Genomic DNA, 26,828 nt, shown 5'->3' on the forward strand with positions numbered 1-26,828 from the left:
TTTGTGGGGGGTGCTTTTTTTTTTTTTTTTTTTTTTTTTTTCATTTTAAAAAGTTCTTTAGGTGATTCTAACATGCAAACAGGACAGAAAGTGATTGGTCTGGCATAGAAGGGATTCTCTTGTACTCGATGGCAGCCACCTAACCCTACAGCGTGTCTGCAAAATGCAATGACCCAGGACCTGACAGCAGCCTCCAGTCAGGAAGGACTGACATGAGACAGGATGCCTGTTATGCCCACTGCACCATTCCCGCCACCACCTCCCGAGGAAGAAAACCGGGAGTGTCTTTATCATCGGCAGTTTGGGGATCAAAATGGGCCATTTCAGGGCCACCTGAGGCTGACTTTGGCCTGTTATGCCCACTGCACCATTCCCGCCACCACCTCCCGAGGAAGAAAACCGGGAGTGTCTTTATCATCGGCAGTTTGGGGATCAAAATGGGCCATTTCAGGGCCGCCTGAGGCTGACTTTGGCTCAGGTCATGATCTAATGGTTCATGAGTCCGAGCCCTGCATCAGGCTCTGTACTGACAGCTCAGAGCCTGGAGCCTGCTTCGGATTCTGTGTCTCCCTCTCTCTCTGTCCCTCCCCCACTCACGTTCTCTCTCTCTCTCTCTCTCTCTCCCAAAAATAAATTTAAAAGCTTATTTTAAAAAAACAAGCCATCTGAATGGAGATGGCCTCTTCACTGTTGAGAGAATGCAGGAGCCGCACCAATGTCAGCAGCAGTAACTCTTTCTGACCCAAATAAAACTTGGAACCCAGAAGAGCCTCTTGATGCACACGAGAATCCATGATTTGAAACCAAGTGTCTCGGGTGCAGGCAAGTGGTAACGTACTTCTGTGCTGCATTTAAAAAAAAATTTATTGACTCTTCAAATAAAACTCTATGCACAATAATAAAAGAAAAATGGGGAAATATGACCTGTCATGGCAATCACATAAGAATTATATCTCATATAAAACCCAAGAACTGCTTCACCAAAATAACTTTCATCCATCAACTGCGGAGATGGGCAGAGAAACAGCACTGTCCTCATTTTGTAGAGGTGAGAACAAAGATAAAAATATGTAACTGCATAGGTTAGAATAAAAAGGAATCAGTCCTTCCAAGGATTCAGGAATGACTCAGCTGAACAAATGATGCTGGACATTGATAAGCAGGTGATTTTTTTAGCCAGAAGTCATGGCTTTTTTTAGCCAAAGGTCATGGATTTGTTTCGCCAAAAGTCAAAGGGAAGTGTCCTTACCCGTGCTGTGCCTGGGATAGCTAGGAAGTGAGGCTTCTATAGTATTTGCTAAAGATAAAGGCAATCCCAGAGGGAATGGCTTCACAGTGAGAAGGTACCAGAAGGATCTTTGACCATCTGTCTATACACAACTTACATAGATATATACACACATTGTGGAAACAGTCAACTGCTTACTTATGATATGTGTTAGTTCAATGACATATTTAAGATGTATTGCAGGGGTGCCTCGGTGGCTCAGTCAGTGAAGCATCCGATTCTTGGTTTTGGCTCAGATCTTGGTCTCATGGTTTTAGGAGTTCGAGCCCCATATCGGGCTTCTTGCTGACAATGTGGAGCCTGCACAGGATTCTGTCTCTCCCTCTCGCTTTCTGTCCCTCCCCCCCTTGCACTGCTTCTCTCATAAAATAAATAAACTTAAAATTTTTTTAAAAAGATGTATTGCATTAGCTAATTCATTTATTTTTTAAATGTATTCCCTTACATTTCTTTTAATGTTTACTCATTTTGGAGAGAGAGAGAGAGAGAGACACAGAATCCTAAGCAGGCCCCAGGCTCTGAGCTGTCATCACAGAACTCAATGCGGGGCTCGAACTCATGCGCAGTGAGGTTATGACCTGAGCCCAAGTCTGATGCTCAATCAACTGAGCCACCCAGACGCCCCATAGGGTGTCATTTTTAAACACACATTTCATTCTCTCAGCATCCCAGTTACCGCCTCCCATGGCATCGCATGGCATGCAGGACACAGACGGGGACCTGTCCAGGGTTGGGGGTGTGCTCTCTGTCCATCCTCAGCTGGTGCCAGGTCAGCCTCCAAGCCTGCGCCTGGCCCTCTGCCAGCACTTCTACACCACTAGCTCCTGCCTCCCTGGGCCTATGAGCCACCTAGTGCCCCTCCCCCCTCCCCCCGAACCCTTCCCCCTTGTGCTGCACCTGGCTCCTCCCACAGGTGACTGTGATTCTGGCTTGCCAGCCTCTCTTGGTGGACACCCACTCCTCCTTCCTCTTGTTCACACTCTCTCAGGTGCGTCCAACGCTTAACCACAGAATTCACTGTTCATAACCTCCCCTCTTTGACATCTCATGGCCCCACTAGGCTGCAGGATTTTTCTGGGGGCAGGACTTCGTCTCTTCCATCCCACACTGGACCCCAATGTTTGTACAATGCTTGCCACGTGGTAGGAGGTCAGAGATACTGAATCAATAACAGCAGCACCAGCTAACATTTAAGGGACACTCATCATGCCTCAGGCTCTACACTAACTCCTTTCGTGGATTATTGATTTAATTCCTAAAACAACAGGATAATCTTGACGATCCCCATTTCACAGACATCAAGCCAAGGCTGCAAGAGGTTAATCCTAAATTCACATGGCACAGCCTGGGCTTCGTCAGGATGATCACGTCCCAGCCCAAGGCTTCCAACTTATCTAGTAAAATAAATAACCTTCTTGGATATCTGAGCATATGTGACACAGAAGAAAAATACGTTCACAAAAGCTTGCAGAGGATCTAAGCAGACAAAACTAGCTCTCCAGAGTCGAATAATAACTTGATAAAATGAGTTGAAGCCCGAGTGGCTGCAAACTCCCTGCTTTCAAGAGTTTTGGAAGGTTTGTTTGCAGAACAAGGTAGCCCATTGCTTTCCTTAATCACAATAGAACTAAGTCGCCNTTGTGGGAGATGATATTGAAAGAATAACTATTAACAAAATGTCTTGCTTTGGGGCCTGAAGCACTTCATGGGCACCTTCTGAGGTAGCCATACATACACGCAAAGTGCATCTTTCCCCAAAGACTGAGACCAGTGGCTATCATACCTATGTACATAAATCCTTATATATATATAAAAAATATATATATATATATATATTTGGTTGTTGTTCACTTAATAGTGCTTAGGCACACAATCTGGTCTGAAATAGCTAAATATTCTGCTGTGGGAAAATGCAATTCTAACACTTGACTTTTACATGCGAGTGGGACATCCTGATTTCTCTTCTTCACTTGCAATGGCCCTGGGTGTTAATTGGGTCCCATGTACACAGAGGTGAGAGGTAGGCACCTCTTCCCTAGCTCCTGCAGGGAATAAGTCACCCTCTGAGAAGTAAGCCAGTACTAGTAACCCAGCTTGCTGATGTCTACTTATAGAAAAGGTTTGGAAACCCTCATAGTAGGTTTGATGGGCCGAACACCTAACTGAAATATTTTTTAAAAAACAAAAATGAAGGTGGGGTGCCTAGATGGTTCAGTCGGTTAAGCGTCTGACTTTGGCTCAGATCATGATCTCGTGGTTGGGGGTTCAGGCCCTGTGTCAGGTTCAACATTTAAATGTTTAAATAAACATTTTAAAAATTAAAAAATAATAAGAATAAATAAAAGTGAGGGATATAGAGCTGGCCCATTAGCAGTGGCATGAAGTGGGGACATTCCACAGGAAAGGGCCCTCTTGAGAATACAGGTTCTTAAGATTAAACTAGTAAAATCAATGGGAAATGTAGACAGTTTGGTGCCTGCAGTATTTCACCCTAAACAATGAGCTGAGCCTCCTGGGTCTGAACTGGAAGGTGAAGCTGGAGACCTAAGAGGCTTGGCTGATCAGGGGCCAGCAGGAGTCCAGTGGGCATGGCCACTGTGGCCCAAAGAGGAGCTGCACCTGGGTGGCTCAGTCGGTTAAGTATGTGACTGCGGCTCAGGTCATGATCTTACAGTTTGTGAGTTCAAGCCCTGTGTCAGGCTCTGTGCTGAGAGCTTGGAGCCCGAAGCCTGTTTCGAATTCTGTGTCTTCCTCTCTCTCTGTCCCTCCCCTGCTCGCTTACTCTCGTCTCTCAAAAATAAACAAACATTTAAAAAATCAAAAAAATAAAGGGCTTCTCTACCCGGAATGCAGAAGTGGGATATCCGGTGAACCAAACAAGGAGTAAGGGGGATTGTCCAACATGGCTGTGAAGAGAAAAACACCGGATGTGGAGACCACCAAGGTTCTGTTCCCCAGAACAGATGGATTTCTTTTAATTATTTCTTAAAGTAATTATTTTACTTTATAAAAACAATTTTTTTATATTTAAGCATTGAGACGAATTAGACAATTCCTGGGAGAGCCAAGGTTTCGTATTTAGCTGTACTTTAGTGAACCAGGAAACCCTGAGTGAGTAGCTCCTAACGTGGGGCTCTGAGCTCTGCTCCCAGAGACCTAAGAATTCTGTTCTGTCGGGAGATTTCAGTGTGTAAGATTGTAAATCTGAGGGGGGTATGTGCGCTGGTGGCCAACACAAGAGAACAGGCGTGGAATGCCACACTGTGGGGTAAGGACGCGGCAGGAAGCGTCATAGTGGGACAATGGCCTGTTGGCCTCCTTCCGCCCTGAACTGAATAAAGCTAAGGCACTGAGCATTATCATGGGCCCAGCACCGGGAAGAATTCAATCCACTCAACTTTAGGAGGTACTATCCCCATTTTGTTGATAAGGAAATCGAGGCGTGGAGAAAGTCAGTGTTTGACTACCACATCACAAAGCATAAGTACTGTAGAACCTCAAATCTGATCTCTCACCTCGTGGCTCCTGGCCTAGTCACTAACTGTCTCCCCTACGCCCCTGTGAACAGGTCACCCTTACCCTTCCTTCTAGTCCTGATGGTGGATATGGTTGCCCAGAGTTGCTGAGAATAAAGTTCTGGATTCGACGTCCATCACATGTGACTTTGGTCACTGTGATTCAGGCCTCTTGGGTTCCATCAAGAATAACTTCTGGATATGCAATTTCTGGATGATCTCCTTGAGGTCACAGCCCTGACTTTGAGGCCAGCTGCCACCCTGGGGACCAGGTGACACCTGGGTCCCACCATCTACAAAGGCACCAGCAGTTCTGAGATGTGTGTGTTGTCTCCACACCCCCTCCAGGCCTGTCCTGGGAGCACAGGGCACGTTGCTGGGAGCCAGTGCTCCAAGCTGACCGCCCAGCGCTCTGTACTTGCAGACAAACGTGGATGCAAATTTGCATTTGAGAAGTTGATCTCTGTTCCTGCTTGGGGTTCTTGTAAATCAGAAGTGGTCCATATTTACAGCAGAGTCCAAATGGAGAGCCTCTGGGACAGCCCCTAACACTTAAAAATTCTATACGGGAACCAGGAAAACTTCATCTGAAGACAGGAGATGGGAAGAAATAACAGACCAGCTTTTCATCTGCTTCTCATTTAGAAAAATTGGACTACTGGGGAAAGGGGTAAAAATAAAAACTGGAAGCAAAACAAAAAACAAAAAACCTTTAAAGGCAAGCGGATCACCCATTCTGACACATGCAGAGGTTTCTACAATCCTACCCTTTCCTGTAGGCCAGTTAATTGTTCGGGTAACTTATCAGGCTGGGGGAGGGGTGCGGGCAATACGGGAAGCTGACAGAGGGTTAGTGGCGGCCACAGTGCCCATGAGAGGCCCTGTCATACAAAAGCAGAGGTCATCAGTCTTAAGACAGATTGAGTTCGGGAACAATATTTGCCTCTGTCATGTCACCCCAAGGGCACCACGGTAGAAACAGACCAGCTGTAGGCTGCCCTAGGAAATAGAAATAGATAATTGCATAGCATGTGATGTGAATTTAGTTGTATGTTTATGCAGATATATATACACACACATGTACACATTTAACATAAATGTACTGGTGGGTTTAAAGCAATTAGATTATACTTAGAAAAAGTTAAAAAAAAAAATCCAAACCAAACTTCAATTCCTTGGAGAAGAAGCCAAGACAGAGATGGAAAGAGGAAGAAAAGTATATCATTTACCTACTTTTTCCCATTACATTAATTGGAAATCTTAATTTATCAATATTCCTTAGTTAGTATGTGTCTTGAATCAATTCAGACAAGCCAGTCCCCTGCTGTTCCATGGAATGGAGGTGGGTATAACATATAAGAACTTTCAAGAACAGGAACTGTGTAGGACTTATCTTTGTATCCCGGCCCCCCACACAGTGTCTGAAACACAGTTTGTTGAATGGGTGAACAAATGAACAAACACGAGCAAGAGAACTAATATCGGGGCGCCCAGGTGAACGTCTGACTCTTGACTTTGGCTCAGGTCATGATCTCCTGGTTGGTGAGTACAAGCTCTGTGTCTCGCTCTGCGCTGACAATGGGGAACTTGCTTCTGATTCTCACTCCCCCTCTCTCTGCCCCGCCCCTGCTCACGTGCGCACTCTTGCTCTTTCTCAAAATAAATAAACTTAAAAAATTTTAAAGTACTTTAATATCAAAATCTGAAAAATAAAAATAACAAAACACAGCTCAGATTAAAAGTTCTTTTGTCCAATAGAAAGAATTGATATGTTTTAATACTCCTCATAGAGTTGTTTGAAGGAATTAACATTCAAATCTTACCTTTTAAGGAGCCCTAACTTCTATGTTTAAATCAAAACCTACATATTATTTTCAGGGCATAAATCAAGCTTGCGCTGCTGTAGAATTGTTTTTGATAAGCTTCTGAAAGTATAGCCTGAGCTAATAGGTTTTTCTAAACATAGTATATCGGTTCCTAGTTCAACCTAACAAAACAAACCATTGTGTACTACAATGATGGATATTTATGTAATATTATAACTACATAATACATTAGGAGACATGTTTCTATATGTTCATGCCCGTATAGAAACTCAATTACAAATATATTCTGAGAAATCCCACTTTTTATATAATATTTGTCTTGGCTTTCACTATTTCTATTTCTAGGAATACCACACCAATGATTATTTTAAGAGAAAGATATTGATTCATTGAAATATTTATCCAGTTCCTGTCATTGGCAACGAAAGGTACCCAGTTTCCTTAAACTCATTCCAATGACACTGTCCTCTGCAAATCAATCATAGTTTCTCTCCAAGGAGGTCAAAGGGCAAGAAGAAAACAAACAACAGGGTTCAAAAGGATTAGTACAATTGCTGTGTGTGAACTGTGTTAGGTTCTGCCACAAAACAATGGTGATTTATTTTTGTGACCTAGAGTACATATACAAAAGGATATGAAAAAGGAACACTCACACCCCCATCATTTGGTTTAAGAAACAGAACATAACTAGCCTATCCTAGAGGCACCTAAGTGCCTTTCTTCTGTCACCTTGCTGGTTTTAAAAAATATTTTCAAAGACTTCAAGGGGATTAAGGTGATGGTCATGTATCATTATGTTATGAAGGTTCTCCAGCTTCTAACAAACTCCAGCTATACATCAGGCCCAAGGATCGATGTTTCCTGCCGCGTCCTTACCCCATAGTGTGGCATTCCATGCTTGTTCGCTTGTGTTGGCCACCGGCACACATAACCCCCTCAGATACACAATCTTACATATTGAAATCTCCCAAAAGAACAGAATTCCTAGGTCTCGGGGGAGCAGAGCTCAGAGCCCCATGTTAGGAGCTGCTCACTCAGGGTTTCCTGTTTCACTAAAGTACAGCTAAATATGAAAACTTGGCTCTCATAGGAATTGTCTAATTGGCCTCGCTGCTTAAATATAACATGCTGTTCGTGTTTCCTCATCTAGTATTATAAGTACAATTTCTCCCAGCATGGCCAGTTCAAGAATTCCTCTGGGACAAGTAAGAATGCATTCTAACTCAGGAAATTACAGAGGCCATAGATCTTAGAGGGGAAATGTGCCCCTTGACAACTCTCCAACCCGGTTCCCAAGCTGAGAAGCCATGACTATCTTTTCAAAAAAATTTTGCTAAATATCTCCATTTAAAATTTTTAAATTGAAGTTCAGTTGACATATATTAAATTCGTTTCAAGTGTAGAGCACAGTAATTCAACAATTATGCCCATTATGAAGTAGTCACCATATGTTACAATATTATCAACTATATACCCTGTGCTGCACTTTTCAGTCCCATGACTTACTTTGTTTACAACTAAAAGTGTGTACACTACACAACTGGAAGTGTGTATCCCCTTCACTCATTTTAGATTATAGATAAGAGAAATCAGGGCTAGAGAGGTTAATTAATTTGCTTAAAGGCACAAAGCTAATAAAGAGCAGATATTTCACGTTTCCTTCTTGATTCAATGCTTTGCCCCTATATCATACTAAACCTCTTTGCTCCTGGTGGAGGGAAAAAGGAGAGCAATGATAGGCACACTTTCTACTTCCCTCAATGCTCATCTTCCTGACTTCTATCCATCTGGATTACAATTGCTGCTCTGGAAACAAAGTAAAATGCAGAAGCATTAGTTGGTTGGCAGTGGGGATAGTCTATACTATCTAGAGGAAATCAATGGATTAATTTGCCTTTTTTTTTTCTTTTTAGCAAATTTGAATCTTTTCTGGGATATGGCAGAGCAAAAGCCAATTAATTAACTAATTAATAATATATGGCCATCTACATCAGTGATTACATTTAAATTTTACATGCAAAGGTTACTTTGGAAAAAGCATCAGTTCTTAATAAATAACTTTCTAAGCAAAAAGAGATTTGAATAATATCTATGCAGGTAATTTATGGTCCAACGTGAAAATACAGACTTTTGATTGAAGAAGTATTTATAGAGCTTAAGAAGTAATGTAATCAGATCATCAGCAAGACCCTATTTGGTATGATAATAAATTTGATCCAAAAGTTAAGTGCATTTCAAATATATTTAAATTATAGGGACAGTACTATTAGTAAGTTTTTAAAGTCATTTTTACATATATACATAAAATTTTTAATATATTTTTCCATTTAACCAACTTCCTAATAGTCTATATTTTTATCAATATGAATGTACAATACCACCAGGACTTTATTAAAAAATGTTACTAATTGGTTACTTTGTGAAAACCACACATGAAAACCATATCCTACAATTCCTAGGGAATTTCTGTGCATTGAGATTTGGCACCTGCGCACTGCTTGGTCACTAATAATGCACAGAGGGAATTTCCACTGGAGACTGTTGGATTTTTACAGAAAACCAAGAAACTGACCAATGAAACCCTCCGGGCCAGTTGAGACTGAAGAGGTAGCCTTAGAAGTGCCGTGAAATTAATGTGATGCATAAATAAATTGTCTCCCAGAATATATCTCCTGCTGTGAGGTTGCTCTTACAACATCTTCTATCTGCCTACATGTTTTTCAAAAGGAAGAAAATCTGAATAAAAATAAAGAAATTCTGTTCTCCACTTATGTTCAGCCCACTTCAACCCACAGTGAAATCTATCAGCACACGGATGGGAAAGAAGTGACTATTTCATAACATTTTGAGATAAATGCCCTTCTTCTATTTCTGTTAGGTATACTTGCACAAGTGTGGATACTCCCACTTCTTTTGCACAAGTGTGGCTAGCACGTCTTTTTGGGCTGTGGGTCCTTGAAGAATTTACTGCCACTTTCCTTTAGTCTGACTCAGTCTGCTTGTCAGTAAAACAGTTGTCTTAATTTGCCATTGTCATTGGCATGGAAATAGCCCTTGAGGTGAGGTCTGGACTCCAGTTCAGAGCCCTGGTTTTCATGCTGGCAAGGCTCGGACCAGTTCCTGCTTTCCTATTCTGACCCTCAAGTATCTACTTCCATGCAGGATGCAGGGACACATTTACTTTAAAAGAACAAGAACATTAGAATCTCTACAGAGAGGTTTCAGAGGCAGGCTTACATCCTGCACCCCAGCAGCTGTGCAGGGACAGGCTCTGGCATACCTCTGCACTCCTCAGGGAGCCTATCATGAATATGGGTGCTCAACAGGGGCCATGGAGTGAAGCCCCAAGTATGAGGTGCTAAATTTGAGGAATACAGTAGCCACCAATAGGCAATGGCCAAACAATGATTAAAGGTGTTCCTGCGTTTTCCCTGAATTTCAGGGTAACCAACAGTTGATGAGGGAAATTTCTTCTCTAGAAAAATCCCAGCTAACAAATTACGGAGGAATGATAGAATTAGAAAATCACCACTTTGTAAGATCTAAAAGAAGAATTAATGTAAGCAGTGGTTGTTGATGGCCACTGTCCCTGGAGGGTAAAGGCTCAAATGGAGCTTTATGGCAGAAGCCTCAGGATGATCCCTGAACCCAGTGTTCAATCCAACATCACAAAATTCCTGATGTGATGCCAGAGAAGGACAAATAACCAGCCATGCTGTAGCCCTACTGACAAAAACAGAACCTGAATCTGCTCAAGGCTATAGATGTACCTCCTGGTTAACAGAAAACCCGGAGGTCAGAGGAACAGGCTAGATGACACCACGGGGATGAAGTCAGCATACTAGCATATGACAGATTCTACCGGGCAAGCAACCTGGTTTCATTCACAAGGATTACAAGATTTCGAAGGCAAGAATTAAAAAGAAGGACTATTAAAAAAGACTGAGCTGTAGCAACCAAATGCAACATGAGGCTGTGTTTATACACAGATTCAAACAATCCAACTGCCAAAAAGTGTTCCAAGCTCTCTGGAGAGTTAGTCTCTTTGTCTTACCTGATCAATGAAGAGTCATTATGTCACACAAACAGAAGCACTATGGCCTTTCTTTCTAGTTGAGGGTGTGTCAACTAGAAAAGGCAAGGGACTTGCCATAAATACACCAGCTTGCACAGCATCTGCAGATCACCACACCGGCTGCATTGCAGGGAAGGGGTGGTCGGATGACGACCACAATGACAACAGTGGATCACCCGCCAGGCACCGGAGACCCCCTGGACCTAGCCAGGACAACCATTACTATTTGAGATGTGGTGTTCTGGAAAAGGAGCCCTGAGGATATGCACTATTTTTGTCAGAAAATCGTAAACCTGAGGCACAAGAAGTGAAGAATTGGAAGTGACCTAATTAGACTTGGAAATCTACTTCCATCCCAAGTGATCTTGTCAAGCTCTTCAAACTTTAAAGAAGTCAATTCAAGGACACCATACTCCCAGCCTGGAATTGGAGACGGGCACTGCTTTGGAAAGGTTGATCTTAACCAGCTAAGGCACTTTAAAGTTAAGTCAGGCTGGGGAACCAAAAACTCTAAAAATGGCGTTCTGACCTTTTCCAATGTCTGTAACTTCAAAGACTAAGATGAGGAAGAAAGCTCAAGGGAACGCAGTTCTCATTCAGCAAACAAAGTGTAGCCCAACTAGAAAGAACTCTTAAATGTTAAGAGACTTTAGGTTAATTCAGAAGGTGTTTAGTCCAGCTAGCAGCCCACGGAAATCCAGCAACTGCATGAGTCTACAGTCATGGGCAGAGAATTTTCCACTGTCCTTTCTCCACTTCATCCAAGTGCAGACATGACCCATCTGGCACAGCCCAAAGCTGCAAAGTAGGGGTGTTGCAGGAATCAGGGAACCTGAAGAGGTATGGTCACTCACTGTAGGAAAAATCATTCCCACCGGCAATGCACCAGCTAAGACAGAAACTCCAAACCCCAGAAGGATCTGGTGGGCTGGCATTTCCTTGCCCACCTCAGCACCTCCAGCACAACTTTCTGCCATAATGGAAACATTCAAACAGCCATATGTGGCAATGAACATGTGAACTGTGCTCCCCCGGGTGATCCTGGTGCTGGTGGTCCCCAAACAACGCCCTAGGGAGATTTGAGGCGGGTAGGGTTGTCTGTACGCACTCTGTGTGATAACCTTCCACAGGTCACCCCTCGAGTGGTTTCTGTTAGGCTCCAAAAGTCCACCCTCCTGCAAGACTTGAAGGACCGTGTCCACTACGATCCACATCTCGCTGTCCCAGCCATTGGTCACAGGGCAAGTTTTGGGTCCTTTCCTAGGGCTCTCTATTCTGATCAAAGATCATCAACGTTCTAGCATTTCACGTGTACGAATTATCCTTTCCATTCCCCCAGGCACCCAAGTGCTCATCAGTTTCTGTCCATTCTTCCCACTGAACATCTCTCATCTACTACTTTCCACGACTTCTCTGTTGCTTGGAGCCATTACCAGCTCCTCCCTGTGCACCAGCGATAAACAGCCTCTTGTCCAACCCACTCTTCGCCTCCCCCAATCTCATCTTCACATGTAGCCAGAATGCTATTTTAAAAACTGAATTGTATCACGTCATTGCCCTGCTTACAGGCCTTGCTTCCACAGGGCACCACTGTCCCTATGAGAAAATACGGAGGTCCTTACATGGAGCACAAGGTCCTACATGGGCCAGCTTCCACTTCTCTCTCACCATCTCCCTTTTGCACACTGGCACACCGACTCTCTTAGTTTCCGAAATACTTCAAAGCTCCATCCCGCCCCACCCAGGATATTATGCCAGCTCCTCCCTCTCTGGGAACCTTCTACCCTCTGCCCTCCTTTATCTGGCTCATTCCTATTCATGTGTAGTTCAAATGCTGCTTCTTCACACGGCTTCCTTCCCTAGGTCTTGCTGGGCCTCATACTTGTCTTCCTCAGCTCTCAGCCCGGCTGTCTCTCATTATTGTTGGGCTCCTTGACTGACCTCCAAGGGGACAAGGCCTTGACCTTGTTTACTCCACTCTATCTTTAGTGCCAACCACAAGTGTCTGGTACTAAATAAACGTTTGTGAACAAATGACTAAGTGAGGAAAGAAATTATTTAATTGATTCATTATTAACTTATTACTCAGCATTTGAGTTAATAAAGATTTGAGGATGGTAGAAGGGAAGCAGCTGAGAGACAAAACCATGCAAGCAGACAGGAGAGTTTCTGAGCTATGGTTTTGTCCCCGGTAATTCAGTCAATAATTAGAACCTCCCCTGACAAATTACAGCTGGAGGTTCTAGCAGAACCTAGGAGGCTGGGCTTCCTCTGCAAGAGTAGAAATTTAAAAAAAAATAGCACTCAATGCACCAGAACTCAAAAATTTTTAATTCCTCAAGATGTCAAAATTGTGAAATTAAGACTGTTAGAGCAACATGAACCCAAAGGCTTAGCATACTAATCCTTTCCAGCTCTTGACGGAATCAGGCTAGTTGGCTACCATTGAGACTCACAGGCCAAGATTAGGCATGATCTGATCTCCACTAATTTAAGAAGTTTGAACTTCACATAGTTTCGGTGAAGCCAAGGGTATACTTAGGTGAAATAATAAATAACACTGGGTGCACAGGATTAGGTCACTGAGTCACTCAAACCTGATCATGAAAACCAACATGAGCTCGATTCTTTGTACATAGACTTGTCTTCCTTCTTGCAGATGAGAAAACAAAGAAGGTGAGCAGCTTGTTGTTGGAAGCAGAGCTGGGTTTCAAAGCCTGGTGTCTTGACTCCAAACCCTGTGTCCTTCCCAGAAGCCTTCTCCTTAAATAATTAGCTTCTTACACCACCTGAGACAGACCCTCAACCTCCTGGTGCCTCACTCCAGACTGTCTGTGTTCCGTCATTCACCCATATGGTAAGTGCTTATTGAGTGCCCAGTACCAGCCAGACCCCAGGGAAGCAGCTGGAGGGGAGGCTGAGACCCGGGCCTGAAGGACATCTCTGGTTGGTAGGACAGGGAAGGGAGTTCTGCTCGTAGGAACAAGAACTGCAGCAAGCAGTTCTCTGAGGTTGTGCATGGAGCAGCACAGGGGAAGTGTTCTGGAGTGTTCTGTGTTCCAGCAGAACGACAGCTACTCTGGTTTAGGGCCACGGGCACCCATGTGCACACATGGGTGGCCGTCACCTTAGAGCAGCCACACGGCCTCGGGGGTTCATGTAGAGTCTGTGGGTCTCATTCATGAGAACTATGAGTAAGTTTCTTTCTGAACTTACAATGTTTATTTTCCGTTAACCCAAGCACAGGACTTTACATTTATCCTCATTAAATCTCATCTTGTTAGTTTTGGCCCATTGAGCCACACCGCTGAAGTCTCTATAATCCAGACTCTGTGATGCAGAGCGGTTACCCCTCCAGTGTGGCGTTGTCAAGAAGTGTGATCAGTGCACCCCTGATGTCTTCATAGAGATGGCTCAGGAAATTGCGGACCGGGATGAGGCCTTGTACACAGCCCTGGGGCCACTCACTGCATCTCAGTCCAACTATCCAACACGGTTTGGGTCAACAAGACCCATGGATTCATATCCTCTGGATAGTTATTCAGCCAACCATTCACCTGTCCGATGCTGTACCTGAACTAGCTACATTTCTCCCTCCTGCATCAGGATACTCCGAGAGATGCTGTCAAATAAACACCTTCCCAAATATTTACTGCCATGTCTGGTAAATTTTAAATGTCCTTTCTGCTACTGTTTGAGTGAATATTAATTAGATTTGCCCCTTAAGAGATGTCTGGAATTATTCCAGACAGAATAAAAGCCAATGCCAGAATTCTTCCAGTACAAAGACTGGCAAATATAAATTCAGTGGGCCATGGACCTTCCCCCAGCACCTGCCTCCAGCCAGGGATGGGCCAAGGCTTAAAAAACAGAAAGCTCCGTGGATCTGAGAGATGTGGGGAGTGTGATCTACAGCCATCACTTCTAATTTTCCTAAACTGGAAAAATGGATGTCTAAGCTGGCCAGCCTGTCCAATAAAGCATTTTGATCAAAGATGCAGTTGCACAGAGCACCTGTTTGAGGGATGGCCTGAGAGCCCACGGGGACCCAGGAGAGTTACGGTAAGTCATAAAGTGGTCCCTGCAGTTCCGTAGGCAGACAGCAACACTGTGAAAAATGCTTCTCTGGGGAAGCTTTGAGTTTCCTTAAACATTCAATTATGGCTATACAAACACAGATTTAAAATGAAAAGCATCCGATCTTTGCACAAATTAGGGATGCTAGGGGGCAAATAAAAGAGATTCCCTGAAACAACTATTTAATACAAATTCCACTCCACTTCATGAAGAATTGGCGTACGTGATGAGTTTCTGAGTAGGGTTAATTAGGTGACCCTCTTTTAGTATTAGCTTTGGATTATATGGCTCTTATGATTTGAGACACCGAGGCTACCTTTAGTTTGGTTATGATTTCCAAATAGGTTTTTACTTAAAATAGATTTCTGGATACTTAAAGACCCAGTATTCAATGGATAGAGTTTCCTAGCCATTTGAGAGTTGCTGGAGGCCTTTCTAAATCACCAACATATCCATTTAATGAATAATAAATACTTCAATATTCTTCTTTTCAACCTTTAAGTTTTAAGATTTTACAGATTTTTTTCCTTCAATATAAAAAGTTTTCCTAATTTTAACAGTAAGATTTTCTCGTTGTAAAACATGAATAAAGCAAACATCTTCCATAATCTTACTACCCAGGGCTACGTGTGCATGTGTATAATTTTAAAATAAAAACTGAATACCACGTAAAATATTACCTACATGCTGTTTACATTGATTATATCATGAATGCTTTTTACAATAAGAAAGATTCTCATCATCACCTTTAATTGCTGCACAGTACTCTATTTCATGGCTGAATCCTAAATTGTTTAATCAATCTCCCCCTATCAATTTAGGTAAAATATTCTGCAGTGAGCATTCCTGAATGCAAGGCTGCTTCCCGGCCTGCCGGCATGATATAGGTAGTGACAGCTTACCTTCTGGTTAACCAGGCTCTCTACTGTGCTGATTAAATATTCACATTTATCTTGCTTGAACATTTATTTACTTTTGAGTTCTTATAGTTTCATGTGGATAAAATCTCTAATTGGATCTAGTGGGCCGAAGGCTATATTAATGAAAAATTCTACTTTATCCTGGACAATGGATCATATTTTGCGTCTGACAGCATCAAGGGCTGGTAGCATATAAGCATTTCACTCTACTTACAAAATTACAGATTTTTGGTATTTTTCAAAAAAAATATTATGTAGAAGTATTTTGGGGGAATGTAACTTTAAAATAGTAATGTTGGCATGCTCTAATTAAGAAAATGTTCTTTTCAGCAGAACAGAATCTCTACGATTGTAGTGTTAATAAGTAGTGTAATTAAAATAAAGTTGTAGAATGTCATAGGAACATATAAAACACTCTCCCTATATTTTCTAAAATGTCAGTTGACAGTGAGGTCGGGAAGAGAGATATAAATCAAGAAGAGACCATTTGGGGCACCTGGGTGGCTCAGTCAGTTAAGCGTCCAACTTCAGCTCGGGTCATGATCTCACGGTTCGTGGCTTTGAGCCCCGTGTCGGGCTCTGTGCTGCAGCTAGCTCAGAGCCTGGAGCCTGTTTCACATTCTGTATCTCCCTCTCTCTCTCTCCCTCCCCTGCTCATGCTGTCTCTCTCTCTCTCTCTGAAATAAATAAAACATTAAAAAAAAAATAGGAGACCGTTTTGCATTTTCAACTTTTCTAATCTTGAGACTATTCTGTGAAAGGCCCAGAATTGGAAGTAGGCAAATTAAGGCACCCATTAAAATGATCTTTTATACAAACTAGCCCCTGTGTTACCATCGTTGTGCATTATACCATCTGCCTTAATAGACAGTAAGTCATTTTCAAAAAGAACCATGAATGAGGCTATTGAGCCACTAACGGACTCAGAGAACCAGAGCGGTGCTAAGGACCACATTCCTATATGGACATGGCCATTATAAAGCTAAATGAAGAAGTAGATTATCAAATTGCACACAGACTACAATATCCACCAAGAAGACCAAAAAAAAAAAAAAAGCCTTATTTATGAGGAAAAAATGTATTTGAACAACCCCTGAAATATTAATCAGGAACTGTGTTTGGTAGTAGAAGTATTTTATTTTTTTTTTGGCTCTTTGTTCTTTTTTCTCCTACAATTTTCAATTTTCTACCCCGGACATGTATCCCTTTTAGAGTAAAAACAAATAAACCAAGGTTTTTATTAAGTGGATTTGCGTTCCCCTACCACCGTCTAAAGATCTGGGATGGGCACCACTCACACCGCCCCCCCACACCCTCCAACACTGTGACAAAAGGAGAAGCCGCCAAAATCCAGCAGCAGCCCTAAAACCTCACTGGGGATATGCATCACCACCAGAAGCCTCGTTCTCTTGTAATCTTTCAGGAAATGTCTAGTTTCGTCCTTTGAGATAGTTCGAAACCACCTACAAATAGCAATTTACAAAACCTAAAATGTCCCGTGGCATTCTTACGTGGAAAAAAAAAAAAAAAAGCACGGACATATTTACTTTGCTATTTACACAGCAAAGGCAACAGAGTTTTCCGTTCGGCAGCCTACTCATCCAAGACGCGTACCCAAACCCCTAATTTAAGATCATCAAGTCATGAGGAAGACTAAAAGCACATTATCTACTGTTTACAAAAGCTTTATTTGTTTAAGCTTATTTTTTTAAATGTTTATAATTATTTTTGAGAGAGAGAGAGCATGAATGGAAGAGGGACAAAGAGAGAGAGACAGAGGATCCGAAGCAGGTTCTGCATGGATGGCAAAGAGCCAGATGCGGGGCTCGAACTCACGCACTGTGAGATCGTGACCTGAGCGAAGATGCTCAACCAACTGAGCCACCCAGGTACCCCTTTACAAAAACTTTTAACCCATTTAATGGTGAGGGGTGAACATGCAAGAAACACGAAGGGGCAGGGTGCAGACCCCCAGGGACAGCCTATGCTATTTCACATACATTCACTGTAAGTGTATTTATTTTCAAATGTGTACACGTATCTATTTTTTAAAATTGCTGTCAGCGATGGTGTGAGATATTGAATGTGAGAATTGACCATGATGATCTCACTGATCCTATTTGCCTGGGACCCTCAAATCAAAGCACTGAGACAGTAAGTGATCTGACTTGTTCACATGGAAACACAGAGTCAGATTTTTGCAATGTGTGTCTCCGGCAGAACTCATTCCGGGGAAGCTCTCCTATCTACACTGTCTGCAGCAAAAGTCAGCATTTCACTGATATGTGAGGAACAGGACCCACTAGTTCTAGAAGGTAGAAACTCCTTTCTGAATCAAGCCAGCACTTGGTAACTTTATTTACAGCTTCAACTACAGGTTGCTCATTAGAAACACACAGATCTTTACTGGTACTAATCAAATAACACAGTAAGGGGTCCTCTGGGTCTGAGGAACCCAGGGGGAGAGCCAGCGAATAAAGGATGACTGAACAGGGCTTGTGTTACTTTATGCCTTGAAGTAGACACAGTTTTCTACTGGGAAGTCATACAAAATATGTAACAATATCCATCTGCTCCAGGAAAAGAAATAGAATACCATTTTTGGAAATTTATATAATTTTGCAAAAAAAGGTCAAATTTTTAAACAAAAAGATAAAATAAATACTTTGTACCACTGGAGACAAGCTCTGAAAGATAAATAAATCCTTGGTATTTCTCAGGGAAAAAAGAGAGTCTATTCATTTGAAGCAGTTTCTCTTTATATAAGCCAGGGATTGCCAAAAGTCAACTAATTATGGAATGCTGTTATTTGAACAGAAGATGCTTAAATTCTATCCTTGACAAATCAGTCTCTGAACAAAAGGAACATCAGAACTATGAGAAAAACCTGCTGATTTACAGACTTCTTTTTCAGAGTGATAAAGTTCTTTGTTTTTCCATTGGAATCATGTTTTCAAGTTAATTCCAGCCTCGGATCCAAATTGGATTATGAATCCATGCATTTCATTCTGTTTCTCTAAATGCCACGGCGAATTACACAGCACTTTGAACCCACAGCTCCTAACTTGCTCCTAATGCACAGCAAACAAGAATTAACGTGACTTACTCGTTTCTTTCCAGATTTACGATCAGTTCTTTGCTTTCCAGTTGTATTCGAACATTCAACATGTCCGGATGATTCTGAAAGATAAATAAGTCAGCTGAAACACGTTTCACATTCACCTGTCAACATTTGAATATACTCTGAAGGCATATGCCACGGTGGGAGAGAAAAATACATTTTTTCCTTGGGACCAGTCTGAAACCCCCAAGTAGACGAGACCAGCTCAACCACTACCAGAGTCTGGAGGACGCAGCGCCTTCCGGGATGGCGGGAGCATGGCCTCCACCCCTTTTCTTTGGCCACATAGCCTTGAGACCCTCCTTCACTACCCCCACCTCCCACAATAAACACCTTCCTCAGTTTCCCTGTCTCTATAAAGGGCATCTTTATTTCCCCAACTGCTCGCATCAGAAATGTGAAGTCCCGTCTGATACCTTCTCCAACTCTAGCTCCTCTTAGCCCATGAAGAGGTCCTTACAGGGCTGTCCTCCAAAACACAGCTCCTGTAGCAGCTTACACCTCTCCAACCCCGGTCCAGTTCAACGTGCCTTCACTCTCACCGGGATTACTACAAAGCCGTCCCAACCTGGGTCCCTCCGTATCTACCTCTACCTTCCTCCCATTCATTCTCCAATGGCAACAGAAGCGTATCTTTAAAAACACCTCCTCATCAACCCGCTGCCTCTCATAATGAACCTTCACTGGCACTGGGACTTTAGGGCCTATATGGCTCTGCTCCTCAACCACCTGGCCGTCGCCATGTCGGCCTCGCCAGCTCCTCGGACACGCTGAGCTCCTCTGTAGGGCTCGTCTTTGTGCACGTTGTTCCCTCTACTTGGAATGCTTCCCCTCAGCACCAGCTTCAATGTCAGTAAAGTCGAGGAAGTCTTATCTCACTCCTCAGTCTCATTACATGCTCAGCTTCCCCCGGGAAGCCTTCTTTCAGCCTCCTGTCCTCTCCCTCCCTGTAAGGAAGAACTACCTTCCTACTCTTAATAACTCGTATGTTGATTTCTGGCTCCTCTTACTTATTACGTCCACAAAGGCACCAGACAAATAATAGAAGCCCAATTATTAGTTGGCGAAGGAAGGAATTAGTGAACAGGGCACACATCTCTGCCAACCTCTTCTTCTTCTTCTGAGGCAGACACTCTCCTCCTCTGGGCTCCAGGAAACCCAGTTCACGTGTGCCCATCTGTCCGTGGGGAGCCGGCACCTATATTCTCTGTTCTGTCCCGGAAATCCTAATGAGTTTCTTGCCCTGCCCTGAGAAGGCACCTGTGTGACAGTGTCCCTTAACCCACACCCTGCTAACCCAGGGCGGTCCCATGTGCCACACTCCTACCTGTGAGCCCAACCATTCAGAGTCCTTACCCAAATCAAAATGGAATTGCCAACTCAAAGGGATTCTATGAAGCCCCTCTCTGCTCCCTTTCCTGCTGTGCACCCTTAGAGATTCTGGAACAGTCACTTCCAACTCCCCTTTATCTAGGCCAGCGCGTCTCAAATGGGGGCTTTACATTATCCATGGGGCGTTTGTCACTAGAAGAATTTGAAGTAATTTAATTTTATTTTATAGAGACAGAATGTGTGTGTGGGAAGAGGGTTTGCGGGCGGGGGGGGGAGGAGGGAGGGAAAGAGAGAGAGAGAGAGAGAGAGAGAGAAATATTAAGCAGGCTTCATGCTCAGCATGGAAGCCCTATATAGGTCCCAATCCTACAACCCTGGAATCATGACCTGAGCTGAAATCAGGAGTCAGACACCCAGCTAACTGAGCCCACCTGGCGTCCCATCAATGTTGATTTTTAAAAAAATTTAACATTTATTTATTTTTGAAAGACAGACTGAGCTCGAGCTGGGGAGGGGCAGGGAGAGAGGGAGACACAGAATCTGAACCAGGCTGCAGGCTCCGAGCTGTCGGCACAGAGCCTGACACGGGGTTCCAACTCATGAACTGCGAGATCATGACCTGAGCAAAAGTTGGACGCTTAACAGACTGAGCCCCCCATGCACCCTGTCTAATATTCCAGTTTTAAAAGGCCCTATTGGGACGCCTGGTGGCTCAGTTGGTTAAGCGTCTGACTTCAGCTCAGGTTATGATCTCACGGTTCGTGGGTTCAAGCCCTGCATTGGGTTCTGTGCTGACAGTTCAGAACCTGGAATCTGTTTCAGATTCTGTGTCTCCCTCTCTCGCTGCCCTTCCCCCACTCATGCTCTGTCTCTCTCTGTCCCCAAAATAAACTACAAAAAAGAAAAAAAAAAGGCTCTGTCATAACTCCAGAGTTCAAGAGACTTTTCTTACAACATAGCAGTTCATCTACACTATGGATTAAATAACCACATGTTACTATGTTATAGGAGAAGATGGATTATAAGTTCCAATATACAACATTAGTTTACTGAAACAAAATTTAAACAACTCTAACAACAGAAGGTCACGTGAGTCTGGGAAAAAGGTTAAAACACGTATTCACTAGAGCCACGTGACTGGGATAGCATGAGAAAGGGTGAAACACAACTGAACTTTATTTTCAGGCTTCCGTTGGCACATCTGGACAGTTTCCTACATCGAATACGGTAGCCATTAGCCACATATGTTTTTAAATTTAAATTACTTGAAATAAAACTTAAAAATCAGCTTATCAATCTCACTAGAGACGTTTACATTTAAAAAAAAATTGTAATGCTTATTTATTTTTGAGAAAGAGAGAGACAGAACCCAAGCAGGGCAGAGGGGCAGAGGGAGGGAGACACAGAGTCTGAAGCAGGCTCCAGGCTCTGAGCTGTCGACAAAGAACCCTGCATAGGGCTTGAACTCACGAGCCGTGAGAGCATGACTTGAGCCGAAGTCAGATGCTTAACCAACTGAACCACCCAGGTGCCCCCTCGCTGGACACATTTTAGACTTAGTAGTAAGATGTGGCTAGTCGCTGCCACCACTGGACACAGCAGAGCAAGAGAATGTTCTACCTTGACAGAAAGTCCACAGACATTTCTGTCTTCATTGAGCATCTCTGTGTCACTGATAAAGAAGTAAAATTTGCATCATTCAGTTGCTGCCTGAGCAAGACTATTTTAAATTTTGGTGCCTCAGGGGATATAATTAGGTGCAAACCCAAGTGTTTTCTTTGTTTAGGAGCACATTAAGAAAGCTCTTCTCAATTTTAATTGATGAATGATATTATTTTTGAAGGAGTTACTTAAGCTTGAGAGTTAAACCGGTAAATTTCCATATAAATGAAATGCTTATATATATATATATTTTTTTTTTCTGGGTTTTAAAAGATCTTGTTTTTTCTTTTTTTTTTTTTTAAAGCTTTTCTTTTTTTTTTTTTTTTTTTTTACAAATAGTTTATTGTCACGTTGGTTTCCGTATGACACCCAGTGCTCATCCCCAAAAGTGCCCTCCTCCATGCACATCTCTCCCCTCCCCACACACACCCATCAGTCCTCAGTTTGTTCTCAGTATTCAAGAGTCTTTCATGGTTTGCCTCTCTCCCTCTCCCCCACTATTTGCCCCTTCTTCTCCCCTGCGGTCCTCCGTTAAGTTCCTCCTAATCCTCCTATATGTGCAATCATATGGTATTTGTCTTTCTCTGCCTGACTTATTTCGCTCAGCATAACACCCTCAAGGTCCATCCATAAACAGATCTTGTTTTGTATAGATTCATTCCAGCTAATGACGAAACAAACACATAGAGACCTTGGAAAAATCAGACATCTTAATTGATGTATTTTGACACTATCTGGTGTTCATAAGAATTGTATGGATTTCTGAGTGCTTGCTGAACTTTTAAAGTTAGTATTACTATTCCAATCCTGTGCAACATTAAACACACATCCCTGCTTTAGATTTTTTTAAAATTTTGTTTAATGTTTATTTATTTTTGAGAGAGAGATACAGAGTGTGAATGGAGAGGGTCAGAGAGAGAGAGAGGGAGACACAAAATCTGAAACAGGGCTCCAGGCTCTGAGCTGTCAGCACAGAGCCCGATGCGGGGCTCAAACCCACAAACCATGAGATCATGACCTGAGCCAAAGTCTGATGCTTAACTGACTGAGCCACCCAGGTGCCCCTAGATTTTAATACAGTGTGTAAAAGTGCTTGTAAGTCCCGGATTTGCTTTGAGTCTGTCATGAGGACTTTTGAGTGCATTTGCCTATATCTTCTGACACTAAGATTTAATTATAAATATGCATAAAATGTGCTCTCCAGAGTTGGTAACTTGTACTTATTTCAGAAAATGGCATTATGAATTTACAATAAAATATTACAAAAATATATCGCAGTATTTTGTCAAGATGTCCCCAGCGTATGTATGTGTATGTATATTTGCATGTATTTAATATATGTGTGTGTATAAATAACTTGCTTTAATTATAAATTGTCTTTGCCCAAGATATTGACACATGTATCACCTTTTAAAGGTCAATCCTGACAATCATATTTGTGAATAAAAAGAATATGTTTGCAATCCTCTTCCTTTCTGCCTCCCAAATTTAACTAGCTTAAACATTAACATTTGTACTAATTTTGCATAAAGCTTCTACAGAAGCTCTTATAACATTCCAATGTCAACATCTTTCAGATGAATACATTTTCCCCTCGGGAGGCAAAAAATTTTTAAAAAAAGATCTTTATCTGTACATTTTAGTTGAGATTTAATGGTACAGGAGAAAGCACTGGGGAAAAGGGACAGGGAGCTATTTTCATGCAAAACCACTAATCGCATTGGATTGCTTAGTTTAAAAGCATGTATTCATTCCATTTTCTTTTGATTTTTGTACATTGGAGATAATGAACGAGTGCTGGTTAAATATAGCATCCCTTTTCTTAAAAATGATATATTGATTACCTTAATGGAACTGTGTCTTTCATTGAATGCTTAAAGAACTACATTTGCTGAATAAATCAGTTCAATGCTAATCGATAGGCCAGAAATGTCTTGACAGTCATTAAATTCCACTTTTCTAACTGGGAAAAGCATATCCAAATGAGCATATAAAATGTATCATTACAATTTTAAAAACCAATAAAATAGTTTTTCGGGTACCTACCACTCAGCTGAAAAGTCAAAATATTACCAGGATCTTAGAAGCCCCCTATATTAGTTTGTTAGGGTGGCCATAACAAAATACCACACACTGTGTGGCTGGACCAGCAGAAATTTATTTTTGCACAGTTCTGGAAGCTGGAAGTCCAAGGTCAAGGTGTCAGCAGGTTTGGTTTCTTTGGAAACCCTTGTAAATTCCTCATGGACATTATGCGGACAGCCTCCCCAGATGCTGTCCTTGGAAAGTTCCGCGAAGTAAGGTGCCTTCCAGAATAACACTGCCTTGGCTTTACATATCCAAGGGGCATTTCTCCCCAGGAGACTGTGAAATTTTCTTATTTTATTTATTTTATTTTATATTTTAGAGAGAGAGCATGCATGTGGGGGGGGGGCAGAGGCAGAGGTAGAGAGAGAGAGAGAAAGAGAGAGAGAGAGAGAGAGAGAGAAGTCATCTATTTAACCATCAGTTGCCCTGTTCTCTCTCTGAGGTCAACCACGGTGCCCCTGCCCAGCACATTGTACTTAACTGTTAACATGAACACATGTCCCAAAGTGACTTACTGACTAGCTACAGTCTCTTTCTTGTTGGCATTATCCGTGTTGTGCTGCCTTTCTTTTATCTGTGTAATTGGGAGCTCACCCAAACTTGAATTTAAATCATTTCACCCGTGATGGATACAAAATATCTCATCAATAAATGTGGCTTTCCACAGATGCAGGGACACCTCCAACTGCTTTTTCTCTGATGGATGGAGTGATGTACAGCATCCTCTCCTTAGTGTGTCTACGTCTTTAAAAAATAGCCAATTTTTAGCGACTTAAAAAAACAAGGTGGCAGTGAGACACCAGAAGAGAATTACAGGAAACAAAATATCCAATGGAGGGTCAGTGGCCAAGGTTACCCTTTGAAAGGTTACCCTTTCAAAGATGATGGTCTCAGTTCTGACCCTAAAGTCACTCATCTCAACCGTTGATACTGGAAGTTCAGAGGGATCTAATTTTTCAAGCAGAACAACAATATTAAAATACTGCATTTGAGGGACTCTGAAATAACTAGATCCTTCTCCAGCACTAAACAAATGCTTCAGACCGCAGCCATGGCATTCATGGGGCATGAGGGAGTCATTTATTGCTATGAATATTTAGAGGCAATCTTGATTACCACTTTAATATTAGTGGGCTGGTTCGCAGCTGGGAAGATGCACACACCGTGGACTGGGAGAGCACAAAATCGAATTAACAGCAGAACTGCACAGGAAAGAGCAAAGGCATTACGGTGCCATAATGGGGTGTGCCTGGCTTGGGGCCTTTTACGTATTACATAAATGATGATAATGTTTATTCATGAGTCATTGATCTTTTTTTTTTTTTCTGATGGAAACTGACCTTAGCAAACACCTTGTTAAAATGTGCAGAATGACACATATTAATCTCAGGTCAAAACCACTTTTGAAATACATGTAATTTTTTATGTTTTTGTGGGTTAAAATGTTGGAGTATTTTTAGTAGAGACTCTTTTTTTTTTCTAATTATAGTGTATTGTCAAGTTGGTTTCCATATAACACCCAGTGCTCACCCCAGCAAGTGCCCTCCTCCATGCCCATCACCCCCTTCTCCCTCTCCCCCACCCCCATCAGCCCTCAATGAATTTGTTCTCATTATCTAAGGGTCTCTTATAGTTTGCCTCCCTCCCTCTCCCCAACTATTTTTTCCCCTTCCCCACCCCCATGGTCCTCTGTTAAGTTTCTCCTGTTCCACGTATGAGTGAAAACATGTGGTATTTGTCCTTCTCTGCCTGACTTTTTTTGCTCAGCATAACACCCTTGAGTTCCATCCACGTTGCTACAAATGGCCAGATTTCATTCTTTCTCATTGCCATGTAGTATTCCATTGTGTATATAAACCACATCTTCTTGATCCATTCGTTAGCGATGGACATTTAGGCTCTTTCCATGATTTGGGTGCTTTTGAGAGTGCTGTTATGAACATTGGGGTACATGTGCTCCTATGCATCAGCACCCCTGTGTCCCTTGGGTAAATTCCTAGCAGTGCTATTGCTGGGTCATAGGGGAGTTCTATTGTTCATTTTTTGAGGAACCTCCACACTGTTTTCCAGAGGGGCTGCACCAGTTTACATTCCCACCAACAGTGCAGGAGGGTGCCCGTTTCAGTACACTCTTCTTAATGCATGTCTGTGACATGACGGGTTTGCAGATTTTCAGCCTCCTCCTCCCTTCCCACCACAAAAAGACACAACCTTACCACCTCTGGCATGTGTGATGCTCCTAGTTCAAGTTCTTTATTCTGTTGCTGCTGGAGTGACCACTAATGCTTAAACTTGCAGCAAACAGTTTTGACTTTCACTTTAGATTGCTGTAGCGACATAGCCAAATCATCTTAAAAGCCTTATTGATTCATTGAAATGTTGCCAGTCTCCCCTCTGCGCATCTGTATGCAAGGGGGTTGTAGTCCCCTGCACCCTGTGCCTGGCTGAGGACAAGGCTGATGTGGAAGCAGACACAGTCATCTGTCCCCTCCTGGGGCTCACCGTGGGGCTGTGAGAGGACAGTGACAACATGACTTGACAGAAAGCGATCTGGAAAACGCAACGACGCAGGGTTCTCGAACTTACCACGTCTCAAATTCCATTTTTATTTTACAGCCCCTCCTTCCATTCCAAAGAGGAAGGTGGGAAAAACCAATGCCCCTTCTCCCCCGAACCAGCCCAGTGGCAGCACTCTCTCTTAAACCCCGTCAGTGGTGGCCCACAAAACTCAGAATGAATCCATGGCCTTTGCACCATGAAGGGCTGGCCTCTGCTCGCCACCATGCAGCTGGCCAGGCCTCTCCACCTGCCGGCCCGCTTCCTAAAGATCCTCTGTGGGCTCCTCAGCCTGGACGTCACTGCGTCAGGGAAGCCACCCCCAGCCCCCACGTCAGCAGAGCCCTGCGCTCACAACCCCAGGTCCC

General features: G+C 42.8%; 1 protein-coding gene across 2 annotated transcripts in view; it reads right to left on the reverse strand.

Moving 5' to 3' along the window:
• Positions 1–26,828, reverse strand: part of ADAM12 (ADAM metallopeptidase domain 12) — a 347,908-nt gene that overhangs the window by 232,810 nt on the left and 88,270 nt on the right. For both annotated transcript variants that reach the window (XM_077762961.1, XM_077762960.1), the window contains exon 3: positions 18,808–18,881. In XM_077762961.1, the coding sequence (XP_077619087.1) occupies positions 18,808–18,881 (74 nt within the window). The remainder of the gene's footprint in view (positions 1–18,807; positions 18,882–26,828) is intronic.

Source organism: Crocuta crocuta, unplaced genomic scaffold (assembly GCF_008692635.1).
Source record: "Crocuta crocuta isolate KB4526 unplaced genomic scaffold, BGI_CrCroc_1.0 scaffold466, whole genome shotgun sequence".
Taxonomy (NCBI): domain Eukaryota; kingdom Metazoa; phylum Chordata; class Mammalia; order Carnivora; family Hyaenidae; genus Crocuta; species Crocuta crocuta.